This window comes from Mastomys coucha, unplaced genomic scaffold, assembly GCF_008632895.1.
Source record: "Mastomys coucha isolate ucsf_1 unplaced genomic scaffold, UCSF_Mcou_1 pScaffold8, whole genome shotgun sequence".
Classification (NCBI taxonomy): Eukaryota; Metazoa; Chordata; class Mammalia; order Rodentia; family Muridae; genus Mastomys; species Mastomys coucha.
In genome coordinates, this window is record NW_022196914.1 from 2,906,902 (window position 1) to 2,927,128 (window position 20,227).

Consider the following 20,227-nt stretch of genomic DNA (forward strand, 5'->3'; position numbering starts at 1 on the left):
TTATCCTTTATCAGGATTTTATCCCCGATATTATGGATGTGACTGGAGTAGACGAGTGTGCGTGGCACCAAAGTAATAAAAACTAAATAAAAATTTTAAAAGAAGTTACAGAGTGCCTATTGACTGAAAGTATTTAGATAAAATACAGGACTCTACTTGTGAATGTGTTTGTGTGCATGTGTGCACCTGAGTGAGGACAGAGATTGACAATGGATGCCTGCCTTAATTATCCTTTACCTTACTCTTTGAGACAGAGTATCTCATGGAACTCGAAGCTTACCATTTGATTAAACTGGCTGCCCAGCAAAGTCTGGGGATACTACAGTGTCGCCTTCCTAGCACTGAGATTCCTGGTGTATGCCACAGCATGCAACTTTTTATGTGGGCTCTTGGGGGATCAAACTTGCATGTTCTTGCTTGAATGACAAGTAGTTTAGCAACTGAGCTACCTCTCCAAGCCTGTGCTTCAGGATTTAAATTTCTGTACGATGTTACCATGTGGATCTAATTAATCAGTACAAGGTTTAGGTGAGCCAGCCTCAGTGTGTGTGTGTGTTAAAGTTATTAAACTTTTGAGTGTGTACATATTAGGCAAGTACACTTTCACTGAGCTACATTCCTATCTCTAGAAGAAATACGTGTGTATCTTCTATGCCATCCAGCTACCCCTGATGAAAGGTGCTCAATTCTTTCACAGATACCATCCAAGCTGAGAGCAAAGCAGTTTGTCTTTCTAAGTTCTGTCATCAGAAGTACTACAGAATACTTTAAAATACATTTCTTTTCTTTTCCCAATCTCACCAGGGAATGGCAGCAGCTGGTCGCTCTCAGGGACAGCACAAGCAAAGAATCTGGGTCAACATTTCCCTGTCTGGCATAAAAATCATTGATGAGAAAACTGGGGTAAGAATGTGTGCTTGCTCGCAGTGGGTGACCACCTGCATCTGACCATAGTTGATTTCCAGCAGGAAATGTCCTTTTCTTCCTCAAAGTATAGAAAAGAAAAATGCCACACACTACTCTAAAATAGACAATAAAAATAGAGGAGGCAAGGTATCCTATTTTGAACTTCATTTCCTATGAGAGACATGAGTGAGATCCCAAACGTGTGCTACCACTGTCGTGTGGTATTTGTTTTGAACTTCAGACTAAGCTAGGTTAATCTTAGTAACCAGCTTACTTTAACGTGTTGATCATATGTGAATTTGGCAGCTAGTTCAAAACCTCTAGAATATTTTTCACTTCTCTTTCCCCTGTCCTTCCCAACTAGCAGATGTAGCTTTCTTGGCTGTTGTTTTGTTCTATCACAGAACAAGTGTTGCTTCTTCAGTGTTTGTTTACTTTGATCAGTATATAAAAGGTATAGTATTCCAAGTCTTCTGTGGCGCTTTCCCTTTATTCTATAGAACATGGTAGGATTCATTAACTTAAAGTGTCATTGGTAACTCTGCTATTGATAGCAAGACACTCTGACAAGATGCCTTTCCAACCCTTCCAAGAGTTACCCATTAACTAATATGCAAAATATCTGCAAGACTTAGGGCCAGGGCTCCATGGTAACTGGCCATTCAGCTTGCTCATCCTTAGGTCCTCAAGTAGTATTGTCTTTATTAATAGCATTCAGCCCTTAATAACTTTTTATCTCAAGTCCTCCAGAGGATGGTAACAGGTTTCTCTCATAAGCATTATTCCTTTCTTCTTTAAATATGACCCCTTCAGTAAGTTAATTTTAATATATACATAAAATGATAAATATAGATTTATAACATCTATAACAAACAATATAACATAATTTTGCTTTGCAGAAATCTTCATTTGACAGCTCTAAATGTCTTAGAGACTAAAGGGAGTTGTCAAATGGAACTCAATACTTCAGAAGTATCACATGATTACCTTTTCAGTGATTATAGGCATTTGGAAATAAAATTCCGGACACATTTTGCCACCTACGGGTATCTTTGAAGAGTTAAACCCTTATGTGTACTGGAAAGGATCAAGAGAGAGAGTGGTTAGGGGACAGAAGAAGTAAACCAAAAGAATCTCTGTCACACTTGACTTCTTAGAACAAGGTCCTTCTAGGACAGGTTAAATATGCTTATGGCAGTTTCATGCCTCTAGGATTTACTGGGTTCAGCCATTTAACAAAAATACATGATGGGTCTTTGGTTGTTGTCTAAGGGCTCTATGGACAATCCACCAGCTTAATTAGGCTGTTCATTTAAGCTTGTCATTTACTTAGGAAGACAGGCCTGGTTTATTTTGCTTTATTTTGGTTGTTCTTGTCACTTTTATTGTGGGGAGCGGCTCTGATTTGGATATTTGCTCAGGCAGTTATTCAGTTGGTCAGCTGGTTTTGAGATACTATCTTGTTGTGTTGCCTGAGTTGGTCTCAGAGTCATAAGGTATACTAACTACTAATGCCCTGCCTTGAATTCCCAGGAACTGTAAAGGCCACATCACGCCCAGCTCAACTTGGGTTGGTTCAGGGGTTGCCTGCTTCCCCTTAACTTTACAAACCATTGAAGCTCCCCTCAGTCCTCCCTTGTAGCTGGCATTTTATCTTTTAGAGAGACAGAGAGGGGAAGAGAGAGACAGAGAGACAAAGACAGACAGACAGACAGACAGACAGACAGACAGAAAGAGAGTCAAGCACTTATATGTTTAGAAAGGATGTTTTTCTACTTTTGTTTTCTATTTATCCTTTCCTTTGGAGCCTTTTCTAGCAAAAATAAATCTAGATGTAGCCTTGAACCACAGACTAAAAAGTCTTTCTTCAAAAGCTTTAAACTCTTGTATTTCCCTTCACATTTGTTTCTGATAGCCAGCTGTGATGGCCAACAAGTCCATTCTTTATTACTCAGTGTTATTCTTTTATGTTTTAAGGTAATTGAGCATGAACATCCAGTAAATAAGATTTCCTTCATTGCTCGTGATGTGACAGACAACAGAGCATTTGGTTATGTGTGTGGAGGAGAAGGCCAGCATCAATTTTTTGCTATAAAAACAGGGCAACAGGTAAGCTCTAAAGCATAACACACCTGAGAACTGGTCCTCTGTTGAGAATAAAAGTGTTTGTTATTCAATGAGATGTACTGGAAACAATTCACTAGGCCAATCATCATTCAGAGAATGACTTGTCTAAGAATCTATTTAAAATGTTACTGATACTCATGTGTGTGGCAAAAGAGTTGTGAGGATCGACTTTCTATTAATGCTACTAATAAATTTAGAAAAGTATTGAATTATTCCCAGAAACCTTGTAGAAATTCCAAAAAGTCAACATAGTACCTCTTGTTTTGTCTAAATACTTAAAGAATTCTCTTATAGTAACTATGTTTTTAACATTAATGAAACATTTATTAACTCTGTGTCCTTTAGTTATCTATAGGGTTGTCCTCTATAAATGAGAGAAGGGTTGTAAGCAATCTCAAGTGAAAATAAAAAATATAAATGAGAACTAAATATGGGCAAGGAAAGAAGATGAAAACAAAATGTTGTTAATGCTTTCTATTGTTTCAGGCTGAACCATTAGTCGTTGATCTTAAAGACCTTTTTCAAGTTATCTATAATGTAAAGAAAAAGGAAGAAGATAAGAAAAAGGCAAGTACTGTTTGATTGGTGTTCTACTGGATTGAAAACTATACTCAGGGCCATCTTTAGTGTTGCATGCCATGTCTGAAGAGTTCAGTTTCTCTCCTTCCAAGTCTAGAATTGTCTGTTGTTCTTAGTAGGACATGGTGGGATTTTGTTAGAAATATTTGATTTGCTGTCTCTGACTCATTACAACATTCAGAGTAGTTTTAGTTAGGATTCGTATTGCTGTGAAGAGACATCATGAACACTGCAACTCTTATAAAAAATTTTAATTGGGGCTGGCTTACAGTTTCAGAGGTTTAGTCCATTATCATCATGGCAGGAAACAGTGCTGTGCAGGCAGACATGGTGCTGGAGGAGCCATCTTGATTGGCATGCAGCAACAGGAGACTGTCACACTGGTCAGACTTGAGCATAGGAAACCTCAAAGCCCACCTCCAGTGATACACTTCCTCTAAGAAGACCACACCCACTCCAACAAGCCACACCTCCTAATAGTACTACTACAATGGGCCGAGCATTCATATACATGAGTCTATGGGGCGGGGTGGGGCATTCCTAGTCAAACCACCACAGCAACCTAGCTTAATTCTAGAAAGTGTTCAAATCCAGTATCTATGTGAAAAGGGGAGGGGGACACAATAAAATATACAAGATTTTGTTCTTCTTACCTATGAATCAGGATGTGTTTGTTTCTTTATCAACTCTCTTCCCAAGCTCATTAAATCTGCATCTTTCCTTTTAGGTTGAAGAAGCCAACAAAGCAGAAGAGGTAAAGCTGCCTCTTATTTCTTGTGATGAGTGTGATGTGTAGAAGCCATGTTTGCTCTCTGCAAGAGCACTTTCCCCTCATGACTTGATCCTCTGGGCTAGGGGTCAGTCTTTTCACAGAAGATAAATAGTTACATTATTAGAGACCAAATTGTAACAGCTTAATGGGGGTAATCAGGCAGGGAGATAAATTCTATGGGGCTACTTCATCAACTAAACCTTTTAATATTTTCCCTTTATTTTCAGAATGGGAGTGAGGCCCTAATGACCCTTGATGATCAAGCTAACAAACTGAAGCTGGTACGTTTGTGATGTTTTGTAATTCTTACTCATTTGAACATGGGTTTCTGCCTCCTGTCGATGTTGCTAATACTGGACCTATATTGAATCGATAGGAAAATTCAATTGGAATGCTGTTTTCATGTAATATCTATATTAGTCAACAACATGGTATTCTCAGTAGGTCAGCAGAATCTAATACAGTACTTCTTTAAGGTGTTGAGCAGAGCTATGTGTTTGGGAACAAGCTACACTTCCTGATAGAAGTAGCTTAATATCAAATCTGTATGAAAGCAACTACAATCCAATCATGACAACTATTTTCTATATTTTGGGACACAAACAATTACAGTGATAGACAAAGTAATTGTTTTTAGTAGACACATCTGAATCTAATCCAAATACTTTTTTAAGGGTGTTGACCAGATGGATTTGTTTGGGGACATGTCTACACCTCCCGACCTAAATAGTCCAACAGTAAGTGTTTCATTTTAAAATTTGCAATGTAATTGAAATAACATCTATACTCCAAATTTACAATTAACCAGAGAGCTTGAGCATTTCACAAAAACTTGGAATGTCTTGATTTTTTTCTTATGAAATAGAAGTGATTACTAGAAAAATAATTTGAATCTTAAGTGACCATAGGAACCTACTATTACTAATTCAGATATATCATATAGCATAGAAGTTAAATCTATACTACTATACAGTCAATATAATCCTTCTTGGTAATAACATGGGATCAGAAGGAGGAGCTGAATTATATAATTCTTGGCATAAGTCAATTTGAAGGAAGTATGCTTGTTAAATGATAAATCCTAAATTGCCTTAGCTTCATTTTTTTCTGCTTTTCTTTTTTTCCAACTTAGCAGCATGAGTTTGACACTGATAGTTAACTAAGATTCATTTGATGACTAACAAAAGTCTCTTTGTTTTAGAAAATTACCCATCATTATAGAGCATTATGATATAGCAAACCTACTTATTGATGAATCTGTGGCTTCTTCTTCAGATCTTCTATAAGACAGACCTCAGACAGAAATATGTATGTCATTTTCAATGACTTCCATCAACTTCTACTATTTATTCCCTAGTTTCCTGAGCACCTGCTATTGGCAAGGAATAGCAACAATCAAGACACACACTGGTCTTATCATCAGCCATTCTGGCTAATAGGGAGCGTGCTAAAGATTAGTGACAGAGCCAACTAAATGATGCTAATTACAGTATATTCACCTAGAATGCAGATTCAGATACTGCTTCTAAGGAAGGGAGTTCCTAGGATGTCAAGGATGACAAGGCAATAACTAGATGAGCAGAGAGTTAGTGCATCTACAGTAATGGGGAGAGAATGAGAACATATACAATAATGGGGGAGAGGATTAGTATATATACAATAATGGGGGAAAGAATTAGTACATATATAATAGTGGGGGGTATGGCTGGCTAAGACTTCCACATCAAGAAATTGTCAAGAAAGTCTTCATGATGTGCAAAAGATCTCAGAACTGAAGTGAGGCAGAGAGAGACTGGGAAAGATTCTCCCTTCGCACAGTGCTGCAGAGAAGTCCAGCAGGCAGAACCTAACTGCATAAACCCTCAAGTCAACGGAAACAGGGACTTTGTACATTCTTCTCTGTATATGTGTGTGGGAATTGCACTATGTGGTGCCATCTCAAAGTCCTTACAGAGCCTATAATACAGGAGTTAGAACTACTGGATAGTCTTTCAAACAGTGAGTCCTTCCTAAGTCACTTGTCCATGGGTCCTTTCATTTTTTATAATGCTTCTTAGCTGTTTTCAGGGTAAGATTTTTGGCAAGTTAGGTTAGCTGATACCGGAAGGAACATCATAGTTCTGGGCTCTTCTAGATTCATCTTGGCAATTCTTTATTAGTAGCTCCCTCCTTGAAGGAAATCGATATCTGTGGTAGTCTACTTCCTAAATGTCACTCTGAAATGGGCACTCCAAGAGAGAGGAAGGTTCTCAAGACTTGAGTGGAATTCCAGAGGAAAAAGCAAGAAGGCGCTGACTGCTTAATTGGCTTTTGTGCACTTCTGAAGCATTCCAGCAGTGAAAAACAGCTGGGAGAAGCCTTATTTTTATACTCCATTCCTTGCAAACTAAAGGTGTTTTTAATTTGTAGAAATTCAAGTTTTGGTTCAAAAAATAAGTTAAAATAATAAATCAAATCAAAGAAGGTAATATATGGTAAGTTTTTGTTGTTGTTGTTGAGCTAACGGGGCTAATTATGTGCTGGTTAGATCTTGGCAACATGTACTTTTCCATTGACTCCATATGCAGAGGTCACAAAATATATGTTCCTCTGACTGGTAAAACTAGCATGCTCTAGATTGTTTTTTTTTTTTTTTTTTTTTTTTTTCAATTCTTACAACAACTGCTCTGGAAAATGTGAAGTATAGGGGGGAAAATCTAAATTACTTAGATTCCCTTAGTTATCCCAAGTGGCTGTAGCTTCTCCCAAATTGATATACAAAACTTTTATGCACTTCAGCTAATGTGTTGGCATCCCTTAGAACATAACTTTTTTGTAAAATAATGGAAGCATTATGTTTCATGCTGTTTAAGAAGTAAAGAGAAAGGGAGAGAAGAACGCACAGAGTTACCAAGACAGGCAAAGAGTAAAGGCGGGAATGCAGAAAGGTAGGAGGTGCATGATCTCGAACTTTAAAAACCTGACCACTTCAAAGGCTACAGGAAATATTCCAGCATCACAGAGATTAAATGTGGCATGAGAGGATTAGATTGGGGTAAAAAGTTTAAATAGTATGTCTATATACATGAGTATATTCCCATAACATGGCATGGGGTAGACACAGGTATAACTGAACCAGAAGTATCAATAAGAAAAGCATAAAGAAAAATCTAAATTTGAGCTGAGTGATTGAAGTGTACGGGACACAGTATAGTATCTAGGGTAAAAGCAGGTGGAGTCCTACCATGTGGCAGTCTGAAAACTGAACTAAAAAAGCTAATTTTAATGCACATAAGGGCTAGCAGGAATCCAACAGTGGTGTTGAGGCCTGGGCTAGTCACCATTTCTGGGAAGCTAGCTACCCCCTTCACACCCCCTTGCTGAAGTGACTTGATTCACTTTCACAGTTCTCTCAAGGTGCTCCGTGGTAGCCAAGAGTGCCAATGGTCCAGGCAGTCCAACAAAGCCCTGATGAAGCTCTGACCTCAGGCCTAGACAGAAAGTCTTCTGTCCATCCACTCTAGACTCTTAGTTCGACTCTTAAACTTGGACTGACAACAGCCCTAACCTGAGGAGAGCCTTATACATTTTGCTTGTAGGGTGACTATTCAGAAGTCTAACATTGTGGCTCCTGTTTGGTGTCTTAAGAACTTCTTCTGAAGTGTCTGGAAAGGAGAACTCTGCCAGCTGTGAACACCCAACTGTGCTAACTGAGAGGTGGCTCAAAACAAATAAATACTGAAATCAAGCTTTCCCAATGCATCTTATCCCACGTTTTGATTGCTTTAAAGATCCCCTCATTAAGAAGTCTCCCATTCATTTGTTTGATTAAAAGCTTTTAAATGTAAGCTCTTTCTTGTGATGAATTCTTCTAGTTGTAAAATGAAAACCAGCCTTTAAAAAAAAAGAAAAGAAAAGAGAAAGAAAAGAGAAAATTTGATTTTATATTTTCCAGTAAAGAAAGTCAAATTGATTAAGAAAAGAGACTATAGTTTGGGTCTGATTTCACTGCCTCTTCTATGGTCACAAAAGAGAAATGGAACATTTTCTTTGTTTAAAAGACAGAGACTTTTGAACCCTTTTTGTCCTCATTAGTTTAAAAGGTTTTGATTTCTTTCAAAATAGTGCTCCACCCAGGTTAATGCTAGATGTCTAGTTAAGCTTCCCTTCCAGCTGGACACTGTTTATTATTTAAAATCTATGGCTGACATAGTTAAGTATTTAATGAATCAAAGTCAGTCAAAAAGGTCTTTCCCAGGGTAAGTCGTAATTAGTTATGAATTGGAATAAAAACATGTCAAATTGATTAAATTGGTAGCTTTGATGCTAACAATTTTCATACGATAAATGGAGAAACCAAACAATTAACATCTATATTTTTCTCATGTAATAGAGAAGAAACGGAATTAGTGCAGTTATGTGTTTTGCATGCTTTGAAGATTCTACCCTAAACCCATATTTTTTCTTAGTTATTAGCTGACTTAAATACTACATAGGTGAGACCACTGCCACAAGTGAGGAAACAGGAGCTATGTATTAAAAATATGTACAACGATAGGAGGTTAGTGTGTGATTGATTAGATGTGATCCCTATTTTAACTGTAATGTTTAGAAGAACACACATGACAGGTATGTCCAAGACTGGATGAAGATGATAAACATGAGAGGTCCAACTTGGCTAGTACCTGTAGTAAGGTCTTTGTCTATTCAAAGAGTCAGACCTATACAGATCATGATAAAAAGAGAGAATCATGTTTTCCCCCCCAGAGGAAGGAAAGACACTTGATTTTAAACTTCATCCCAACCAAAACTAGAGTTGTGAAATATAATTCAGTGGTAGAATGCTTACCTAGCATATACAAAGCCCTGGGTTCAATTCCCAGCACTATACACATATACAGTGATGCAGGTATGAGTGAGTATTAAACGCTGAATTTGCTCACTTAAAGAAGTAATTAGTTAAAGACTTCTGGAAGTACAACCCAGGACTGTGGACTGTGTTTCTCAGGTAGGAAGCTAGACCAGGTTTCTGAAGTCAGCTCCTATGTCCAAACAGTATATTCAAATCATTTAGGGTAAATCGTAATTAATTCTAAGATATCAGTTGGACCAATGCCGATAATGAACCCAACCCATTTGAATGTAAGAACTAAAGAGAACATGTTTGTTTTTAACACGATTTCATCAAAGGAAAAGCAACTCCATGGAAACTTAAGTAGGGAGCTAATGGGAGATGGTAACAGTAGGAAAATCTAATAGGAATCCTGGTAATCCTTGTCATTTTGATGTAGTTTTCTCATTTGGATTATAACATGGACTAACACTTTCTCTCTCTTTCTCTCTCTTTTTTCCCCCCAAATGTGCTAGGAAAGCAAAGATATCCTGTTAGTGGATCTAAACTCTGAAATCGACACCAATCAGAACTCTTTAAGAGAAAATCCATTCTTAACAAATGGAGTCACCTCCTGTTCTCTCCCTCGACCAAAGCCTCAGGCATCTTTCTTGCCTGAAAATGCCTTTTCTGCCAATCTCAACTTCTTTCCCACCCCTAATCCTGATCCTTTCCGTGATGATCCTTTTGCACAGCCAGACCAATCGGCACCCTCTTCGTTTGATTCTCTCACATCTTCAGATCAGAAGAAAGCGAATCTGAGTAGCTTGTCTACTCCACAGAGTAAAGGGCCCCTGAACGGTGATGCCGATTACTTTGGTCAGCAATTTGACCAGATCTCTAACCGGACTGGCAAACAGGAAGCTCAGGGAGGCCCATGGCCCAATCCAAGTTCGCAAACCCAGCAAGCAGTGAGAACTCAAAATGGGGTATCTGAAAGAGAACAGAACGGCTTCCATATCAAATCTTCCCCGAACCCCTTTGTTGGAAGCCCTCCCAAAGGACTATCGGTACCGAATGGCGTCAAGCAGGACTTGGAAAGCTCTGTCCAGTCCTCAGCGCATGACTCCATAGCCATTATCCCACCTCCACAAAGTTCCAAACCAGGAAGAGGCAGAAGGACTGCTAAGGTGAATTGTCTTTTCCGCATATCCATTAGCAGAGTGCATGCGCGGTACCAAAGGGTGGTGTGACGCAAGCGCTCTTCCTCGCTGCTTTTTTAGTTTCCTGTGTGGCTGTGACGTAGAAGGTGGGATGAGGCACCTCGATCCTTCAGGAATATGCCCCTCTAGCCAACATTCTTCCTAAGCTTCCCAGCAGTGTTTGCCACATCTGCTTTCCGTTTGCATGTCTTGTCACTTAATACTAAACTAAACACAAGTTGTTGTTTTTTTTTCCATTGTTAATGCTGCTATGCTTCTGTTCCTCTGGTAAGTTTAATTGTCATGTTTTGGGAAGGGAGGGCGAGAGTTCTTGTGATGATTCCCTTGGTCCTGTCCCCACACTAACGACACGTCCTGCACACCCCTCATTGCTGACGTCCATGGTGGTGGTGTAAAATTCTCCAGTCTGTCTCCTCTCTTAAATGTAAATGTCGGCTGAATAACCCATTGACTTAGGAAACTTACACAATCACTATTACCAGCTTCATTCAAAAGTGACTCCAAGTGCAGCGTCTGTAGGGGGTTATTTAAAAAGTGCTCATAGGAATGTGCAGATTGACCTAATGATGAAGGTAGTGTCGTCTCTGTCGAAATCGATCGAACAGAACGATTGCAATTATTTAGGAAGCTTATGTTGCCCTTTCTTTCCCAGCTTTAGCCAATACGGAGACCAGACTGACACAAAAGGATAAAATGAGAAAAGTAGATTTCATTTTGGAAGTCCAAGATGGTATCCACTTCTCTACCCACTGAAGCCATGTGTCTTTACCCCCTCCCCCACCCTCAGCCCCCACCTCACCTTTGGTCTGTTATTTACTTTGATAGAAGTAAAAATCACTTGCCAGTAGTAATAGAAGGTTTTCCTTTCTGTGGTTGTTAGCTTTGGGAAAACAGTAGGAGACACACGGAAGCTGTGTTTCCCTCCTTGCTGAATAATTCTTCTCCCTCCTTCTCCATTTTGTCAGTCCTCAGCAAACGACTTGCTTGCTTCAGACATCTTTGCCTCCGAACCTCCAGGCCAGATGTCCCCCACAGGACAACCTGCAGTCTCACAGTCGAACTTTCTGGATCTCTTCAAAGGCACCGCTCCTACCCCAATGGGGCCCCTTGTAGGTCTAGGTATGTTCCTAGAGTTGGAATTAAATGGGATGCTGCTACCGCTGTCCGTAGTGATGATGCAGGGGAGGAAGGCACTTCCTATGTTGAGTGAGCAAACACGGGAGATGTCAAACAGCATCCCTCATTTTGACACCTGCACAGCCCACACCCCTGTGACCACACCCCTGTGATGTTCCTGCCTTGTAACTGAAATTAAGCTCTCTGATCTGCCACGTGAGAGCAAGTCCATTTTCAGTATTGTGTGCTCCTAAACAGCTGGCAGTGGCTTTCAGAGGACAGTTTGTGAAGGATTCAGAAGTCTGACTGGCTTCAATGGTAAAAGGAGAAAAATGGAGAGTCTCGGGGGCTGTCTGAGTAGCAAATATGCATGCTTGCTATGCCATTAGCCATCATAGATAGATGTCTATCTCAGACCCTCTTATGTGCCCCAAAGTGGGTTAGGCTTGAAGCCAGGCTAAGTCGTAAAGAAAAAGTCTGTCTGACTTCTGGGCTCTGACCCCACCTAGGTCTGAGTAAGCCTATCTGGCTTTGAATACTTGTATCTTAGCAACTCATAGTCAATACTTCCTCTAGAAGAGCATCTAAGTAGAGATAGAAAGTAAAATACCAGGAAAAAAAAAAAGCTAAATCTAGAAGGAGCATAGATGGAGTTTTATTAGACAATGGGATGTGCTGGGTTTAAAATGTATTTCTGGCTTGCCAGATCCACTGAGCCTCTGCCACAGGATAGTGATGAAGGGACATTGATTGAAGGCTGGTCCTGTTACTCTTTCTCCAAGGCCTTTGGCCCTTTTCAGGCTCCATAGCTCAGTTTTCAGAAACCCTAACAGTAGTGTTTGCCATCCTGCTGGGGACTCCCTTTGTCTGCTCCGTGGTGCCTGTGCAACCTCAGACAGAATCCGACTTGGGAGGTGGGGGACCATGGATCAAGAAGAACTCTCTGGCCCCTTTGGTTAAAATTGGAATGGTGATCATGGTTTTCCCTACACTCTACAGAATCAGTCACCATGATCTCTTTTTCTTCCTCTATTGTTTTTGTTCTCTCCTATTTTTCTGCCAAGGAGAGCAGTTTGTGTCTGCCATAAGTCTGTCTAAACATGTCAGGAGTAGGGATAAGGAGATGTTACTACTGCTGAGTGACTGAAATCCAGGTGAGTGTGAGAAGCCAGTAGATTCCAGGCTTCTGCCGGATACGGTCACACCAAGAGACTCTCTTTAAATGCTTTGTGCCCTTCGGAGGCCTCCTTTTGGACATTGTTCTTCCCCCCCCCAACCCCCATACCCACAGTGAAACAACTAGTATCTTTCCTTCATAGAAAGGCAGAGGACTTGCATTCAGGGTCTGTGACTAGACCACATCCCAGGGCTCTGTAGTCTAATAGCAATGCCTTGAAGGATTCTTACAGCCAATATTTAACAAGTCAGCCTGAAGATACAGCTGGACCTTATAACTGTTAATTTATTCAGACGAAGTGAAGCTTTTTGGCGAGGTGCCCCTGTTGAGGCCTTGGGGTATACAACTGCAGAATACTGATGATTCTTCCAAGTTTGGACATGGAACTCAAACTGAGCCCCACAGTGTAGCCCCTGTCCATTGGCAGTGATCCTCAGCCAAACCATGGAAGGTTGTAGGTCTGGCTTCCGCCGGATCCAGCTGGGGAACCATCTCCTCTGGAGATCTTGGGGGTGGGTAAAAGGCTTACAGGAAGCTGAGCCCTCGGCTTTGACTTGTACCCTGTGTTTTGATCTAGCTTCAGAAGGTAGTAAAATTAATGCTTTATGCCCATACTCTTTTTCCTCAGTCCTTGCCCATACTTTCTCTAGCTGGGCCATAAATGTCTTAGAAGCATAATGGGTTGAGTCTGGGAGATAGGAATGAAGGCTGGCACAAATGCAGACTTGCCAAGCGCTTACTTCCTGGCAAATGTAATATTGTTCTTTAGTGAGAATGGCACTCCCATTGATACGATCAATGGCTAAACTTAGGCAGTTTCACAAGGGAAAGCAAGTAGTTCAGGATGAAGGATGATAAATGAGTACTTCTTATTTATTTTATTTATGTATTTATTTATTTGAAACAAGGTTTCTCTGTGTAGCACTGGCTGTCCTGGAACTCACTTTGTAGACCAGGCTGGCCTTAAAACTCCCAGAGATCTACCTGCCTCTACCTCCCAAGCACTGGAACTAAAGGCATGAACCACCACTGCTCAGCTTGTTTATTTACATCTAAATGGCTGAAATTATTAGTAAATGACCCTTCCTTACATTCACAATATTAATTTATTTTTGAAACATTGTCAATAACTTTGTTTAAATTAAACCCTCTTTTAGAAAAAGAGGGTTTCTTAGATTCTCTTAGAATCTAAGAGAAGCCATGTCTTGTTTTTTCTGACTGTATTCTGTCCTGGATCCTGTGTCTATGAAGTTAGTACGTGGATTAGCTTATCATTGCACATAGTGCTTCTTGTGCCTTGCTGTGAGGAGATCAAAATGGGAGAATAAGGTGCTGGAGTCAGGGCCAAGGTGCTTGTGTTTGCCCCTGCAGGCATGGACTGTGAGCTTCCCGATTTGATCATGTTCTCGATTCAGTTCCCTCACTGAGAAACAGACAGGTTGATCAAGTGAGGTGTCCCTTTTATGTGAATAGAGCAAATGTGTCCCTAGCTAGATGGCAGCATTCATGACAGTAAAAAAATCAAATGCCAAAAAGATTAAGAGAGAGCTCCTTATATCAGTTATATCCCTATATCCCTGAGCAGACCTTGGGCGCTGCCTCACCCAGTCTCACAGCACCCATTGGAGGTCTGGGTTTTTCTGATGTATCTACATCCTGAAGAACACATGACATGGAGGCAGACCCTGGAGATAACGTTCCCTGACTCAAGTCACCATTCCCCAAGAAGAGGCTCTGCTTTCTGCTGCTTTGTCTCCTCCACATTTCTTCTAACTGCTCTAACTTCTGGCAAAGCCTAGTAAGTGACACATGGCAGGAAGCACTTTTATTTGAAGAAGCCTTCCCAGGATAATAATAGCCTTCCTCCATTTTTATATGTAAAAGTCTAAAACTACATTGGCCTCAACTAAATTTTATCTTCCCTTCATATGGCTGCGTCAACTCTGGCAGTGTTCCAAAGTGGAGAGACTTTGAAACAGGAGAGACTTTTTTGAGGCCCCATGTCCATTCCTGACAGCTGGTTTCCATAAGTGTTCAGCAGGAACCAACTGTCAAATGCAAATACAAATTAATGACTGGGCACAGTGGATTGATTATCTTAACTAACTACTTAATAATCATTGTAATTTGCACATTTAAATCTGTCCACTTAACAGATCAGTTCTTGCTATTGGCAAATTCTATTCAGGATACATGAATACATGTTTGATAAATTATTTTTGTCCTTCATGATTAGGACCTTATGGTGTCTATTACTCTTCTTAAGAAGGAAAGTGAAAAGGTGTGATAGAAAGAATATGCACCAAGTATTTGAAGGCCAGCTACACAGTGCTAATGAGTTAAGCTTCTGAGTTAATGTCTTAGAGCCATTATTTCTGAGCCAGCTTCAAAACTTCATAAAGTATTTTGCCTTGGGAGTGCTCTACAAATATGCCCAGAAAGTCATGCTTTTTAAAATTTAAGAATCCTTGTCAAAGGGATGAATACAGCCAAAGTATGCTATATGGATGTTTGAAAATGCCACAATTAAGCCCATTATTTCATACAATTAGCTCATCGTTATAAAAATAAAATAAAAGAATCCTCTTCAAGCTTGTCTCCTGATACCTTCTTTCTCCCTCTTCCTTCCTTCAGGTACTGTTCCGGTAACACCCCCCCAAGCCGGACCTTGGACACCTGTTGTCTACAATCCTTCCACAACTGTGGTCCCAGGAGCCATAATAAGTGGCCAGCCTCCCGGTTTTGGTCAGCCACTCGTTTTTGGTACAACCCCAGCAGTACAAGTTTGGAATCAACCGCCATCATTTGCAACCCCAGCTTCCCCTCCACCCCCTGCAGTTTGGTGTCCTACCACATCTGTGGCACCCAATGCTTGGTCATCTACAAGCCCTCTGGGGAATCCTTTTCAGAGTAATAATATCTTTCCACCTCCCACCATGTCCACCCAGTCTTCTCCTCAGCCTATGATGTCCTCTGTTCTGGCCACTCCTCCTCAACCACCTCCCCGAAATGGCCCACTAAAGGACATTCCCAGTGACGCTTTCACTGGCTTAGACCCCCTTGGGGATAAAGAGGTCAAGGAAGTGAAAGAAATGTTTAAGGACCTCCAGCTGCGGCAGCCACCTCTTGTACCCTCAAGGAAGGGAGAGACACCTCCCTCTGGGACTTCAAGCGCCTTCTCCAGTTACTTCAACAATAAAGTTGGCATTCCTCAGGAGCATGTAGACCATGATGATTTTGATGCCAATCAACTGTTGAACAAGATTAATGGTAAGTTTGCTCAATTACCTGCTAACTAATAGTTCAGCCATCATATAGTCACATGGGGAGCTCAGAGGAACCATCTATGTTTATCAATAGTATACCTCCTTTCTCTGGCACTCAGGGTTATGGAGGTAACTTGACCATTCACCTTACAGCCCTTTGCCTCAGCCAATCCCAAGGACTGGCCCAATGCTGCCCTCTAGTGACTGGTCTCAAAAGGTCCTCCAAGAGACATAGAAACATGGATTGTGACTTTTGGAGAGCTGAATGATTATCTAACCCATATACCATGGCTACAAGGAAGGGACTTGTGAGTGTCTTCCACTTCAAATAAAGTGTATATGTAGCTTTCTGTTCTGTGATGAATAGAGTCCTGGTATATGTGGTGTTTTCTAGCTCACTGGTGTAAAAAACTAAGTTTCAAAGCTAAGCCAGCCAGGGAACGTGTGCTGTGTGTAAGCAAAGCTTGTCTACTAACTACTTGGATTCTTTGCCTTCCAGAACCACCAAAGCCAGCCCCCAGACAAGGTGTCCTCTCGGGTACCAAGTCTTCTGACAATTCACTTGAGAACCCTTTCTCCAAAGGGTTCAGCTCATCAAACCCCTCCGTAAGTATCAAATCCTAGAAGCACATGCCACATATACCTATAGCTTCCTGAATCTACCTTTCCTATACATTAACTCTTTGATGAGAATGCCTATTTGGGTGTGATGTATTCTTAGGAAACTTCACAGTACAAGCATCCCATCAAGCTGGGGTGAGATTACATTTCACGGGCACTGTCATCCCCTGAACTTGAGGAGTAATACAGTAAAACCCCTCCTTTGTGCTTCACTTACTCTCTGTCTTATGAAAATATTGATAGGAGAAGCTGAATCAAAATAGTCTCTTAAGAACCTTTAAAGATTAAAATTCTTAATCCCCCATTGATTATTCATCAAAAACAATTCTTCCAAATTGAGGGAGACAAATGCAATTCTCCCCAGCCTTGACTTTGAACAGTGTTTGACTGATTGGCTTACCATCTAACTGATGCTTAAAGGAAGCTGAGCTATGTGTTATTGTTATGTGTAACAATATATGTATAAACACCCAATGTGTTATTGTTATGGCTATAATAGTGTTTATTGTATTGGCTTCATCTCCTAGGTGGTTTCTCAGCCTGCATCTTCTGATGTCCACAGGAGCCCTTTCGGAAATCCTTTTGCCTAGCTTCTGTAAGTGGAAGACCTAGTTAGTATTGTCTTGCAGTGGGTGTATGGTGAGAGATGGTGATGTAGAGGGGAAAGCATGAAATTTTATTTTCAGAATTGTAAACATGTTAGGTATGTGTAATTTAAAAGTAATAGACATGGAAATCGATGCTCTGATAATTTTAAAATAATGAATATTTTAAAAATAATATTTACAAACAATAGTCTAGCTAGGAGATATGAATTTTAGCTTGTGTTGTTGATACTTCAGTTCTACATGAAAATAAGTTCAATAGAACATATATTTTTAACATTTTAGGGTTCTTGTTTGTTTATTTTTTCATTTTTGTGACAAGGTTTCACATATCTCTGATTGGCCTCAAATTCTCTCTCTAGCGGGAAATGACCTTGTTCTGACCTTGTTCCAACCCTCTTGCCTCCATCTCCTAAGTGCTAGGATTACAGACATGTACCCCCATACCCAGTTTTCTATAGTTCATGAATGAAGCCCTCTCCCAGCTAAATTCCCAGACTTACAATTAAAAGGATTTATGTTCAAGGAGAAGCATAGATCAGATATGTCAGCTAAACAGAGAACAATACAACTTCTTTGCCATTCCTTTCTTCAATGGTAATCTCAAGTTGGTCCCTGTGGTGGGATGTGTCACACCCATGACAGCTGGAAATGCTACCTTGAGAAGCAGTAATGTTCAAAATGAATCAGAGGCTTAGGTGTTCTATCTCTAGTGGACGTTATTCTAAAAAAGCTGAATCTGTGCCACGGTATCATGTAATCTGTTCTTTTCAACAATAAATGATATTGTGTTCTAATATTATAACATCAAAGAGAGGAGAAAGAGGAAGCCATATAACATTATAGAAGGAATAGCAGAAAGGGGCGAAATAAGAAAAATTAATCCAAATCTATTTTATTCTAACATTTCCTCATCCAAGCAAGGATTACCTCTATCTTGATTCATCTATGGTAGATAAATTTCTCACATATATCAATCATAACATGCATTCTCCATTATCCATGGAAAAATACATTTCAAAGTTCCCTGAGGATTTCTGAAACAATGAATCACAACTTAGTGCTAATCAGCTTTTTTTTCTTATACATAAATGCCTAAAACTTAATTGATAAATTAAACACAAAGATTAACAGCCAACATGAATAACAACAACCTGTAAAATTAATAGATTGGGTAAAGAATCATTTATTTGTCATGTCCCTACAACAAATTACCTGACACCCAAGAAGTGAAAGGCTCGTGGTCTGAGTCTGTCATGTGGGAAGGTGATAGCAGCAGGAACTTTCATCATTGGCCATAAACAGGGAGATATGAATGCTGCTCAGCTTGCTTTCACCTCTTTACTTAATTCAGGATTCCATCCCAAGGATTCTCATCCCATATTTAGGGTGGTTCTTCCCAGTTCAGTTACTCTGATCCAGCTATAGATGTATTTGGGCTAGAGCCACCCTCCATCCTTTAGACTAGCCTTGATCTTATTATATAGTTGTGACTAGCTTTCAACCCATTCTCCTCTTTCCTTGGCCGTCTGAATGTTGAGGCTGTCAATATGTACTATCATATCTGGTGCATATTACGTTCTTGTTCTATCTTTAGATTAGCTCTGGGATATAGTATCGCTAACATCTGAAAATAACATTTTAATATGTAGTACATTGATATTCTACCCAAATATTCTAACCATTCTTTTCCATGTTTCTCTAGGAAGTTGTAATGCTGACTATTCAGATGAGCAAAAGACTGGCTTTGGTCAAGGACGAAGCAGATAGCCAGAAACATGCTGACCTCCGTCCTTGCTCCAGCTTTGACGTATTACCTGTTACCCTACTTGTCTTGGCCTCTTGTACTTGTAAAATGCCTTTCATTTTCCATCTAGGCTAAAGCTAAACTGAAACAATGGCTTTACATAAATTAAGCTCCTAAGCTCTCTAGCTCCAATATAAATGAAGTAGCTTCCCTACCAAATCCTTGTCTGTTGTACCCCTCCAGAACCTTCCAGAGTATTCTCCATTCTACTCTACACCTGGGAGGTGCGTCCACTTTTACCCTTACTCTCACACTGCCTTGAGTAAGTGTCTAAATCCTCATAGCTCTCAAAGTCATTTGGGGTTCCTGGTATACAGCATAAACCTAAACATCCTATAATAGGAAAGTAAGACACCTTGCTTCCCATTCCCACTCAGAAAGAAAAAAATTTTTTTAATAAAATGAAAGCAAGACTAACATCTCAAATCCACCCCATTTTGAGATGGTTGTTTCTCAATTAATTGCACCATTTACCAATCCTGCCCCAAGTGTTGTTCACAAGTGACTTGAAGAAGAGAAAGGTCTAACTCAAAACATAAGGCATTATTATTCAAAGCTAATAAAACAATTTCTTCCTGGGCCCCACATTGTTTTCATTCCGGACATTTTTGCAGCTGTTTGACCCTGATGACATTATGCCCTGCATTCTCCTTGAAGATCCTGATTTTATTTCATGTGATTTTTTTTCTCAATAAAGATGATTATCGTGTGCATTACTAAAAAAATAAAGTATAATTTCTCTTCATTCTGGTGATTTCTCCCAGGACCTAGGCTATTCCATTTTTAATCTCTTGCTGGCTATTTTACATGAGAGGAAAGCATTGTTTAGCTCTCCTTGTCTTTCTCTCTCTTTCTCTTTCAGTTCATTTTGCTCCTGGGTTTATATAAACAATACCTCCCTTTTACCAGGAGCAGATTTTTCACGGGGCAAAAAGCATTAAATGACTCACAGATCTGAAGTGCACACACCCACTCCAGGCATTGTTAGTCCAGGGGCTAGACTTCTGGAAGGTGTACCATCTGCATCCTCCATATGGCTTGGGGGACCATTCTCTTTGTCTGAAGTTTCATGGAGCAATGTAACACACTAGAGCAATGGGACTCTGCTCAGCAATGAAGGACTGTGTTCTGAAAGCCAAATGTGACTGTGCCAAACACACTGGGTCCTTAACTGGATGACTAGGTCTTTATCAAGTAACTGGAAAACTTTCTTGAAGC

At 40.1% G+C, this 20,227-nt stretch overlaps 1 protein-coding gene across 4 annotated transcripts in view; it reads left to right on the forward strand.

The window, feature by feature from the left end:
- The window catches only part of Dab2 (DAB adaptor protein 2), a 52,051-nt gene extending 32,122 nt beyond the window's left edge, over positions 1-19,929 (forward strand). Inside the window, exons 4-15 of one of the 4 annotated variants that reach the window (XM_031359862.1) lie at positions 805-903; positions 2,884-3,015; positions 3,520-3,600; positions 4,340-4,366; positions 4,612-4,665; positions 5,059-5,121; positions 9,731-10,384; positions 11,383-11,536; positions 15,345-15,980; positions 16,476-16,582; positions 17,125-17,192; positions 18,908-19,754. In XM_031359862.1, coding sequence (XP_031215722.1) covers positions 805-903; positions 2,884-3,015; positions 3,520-3,600; positions 4,340-4,366; positions 4,612-4,665; positions 5,059-5,121; positions 9,731-10,384; positions 11,383-11,536; positions 15,345-15,980; positions 16,476-16,582; positions 17,125-17,187 — 2,070 coding nt within the window. In that variant the 3' untranslated portion in view covers positions 17,188-17,192; positions 18,908-19,754. Of the gene's footprint in view, positions 1-804; positions 904-2,883; positions 3,016-3,519; positions 3,601-4,339; positions 4,367-4,611; positions 4,666-5,058; positions 5,122-9,730; positions 10,385-11,382; positions 11,537-15,344; positions 15,981-16,475; positions 16,583-17,124; positions 17,193-18,907 lie in introns of all 4 variants that reach the window. The other 3 variants (XM_031359864.1, XM_031359863.1, XM_031359865.1) reach the window with 3 other exon arrangements.
- The last annotated feature ends 298 nt before the right edge of the window (positions 19,930-20,227 follow it).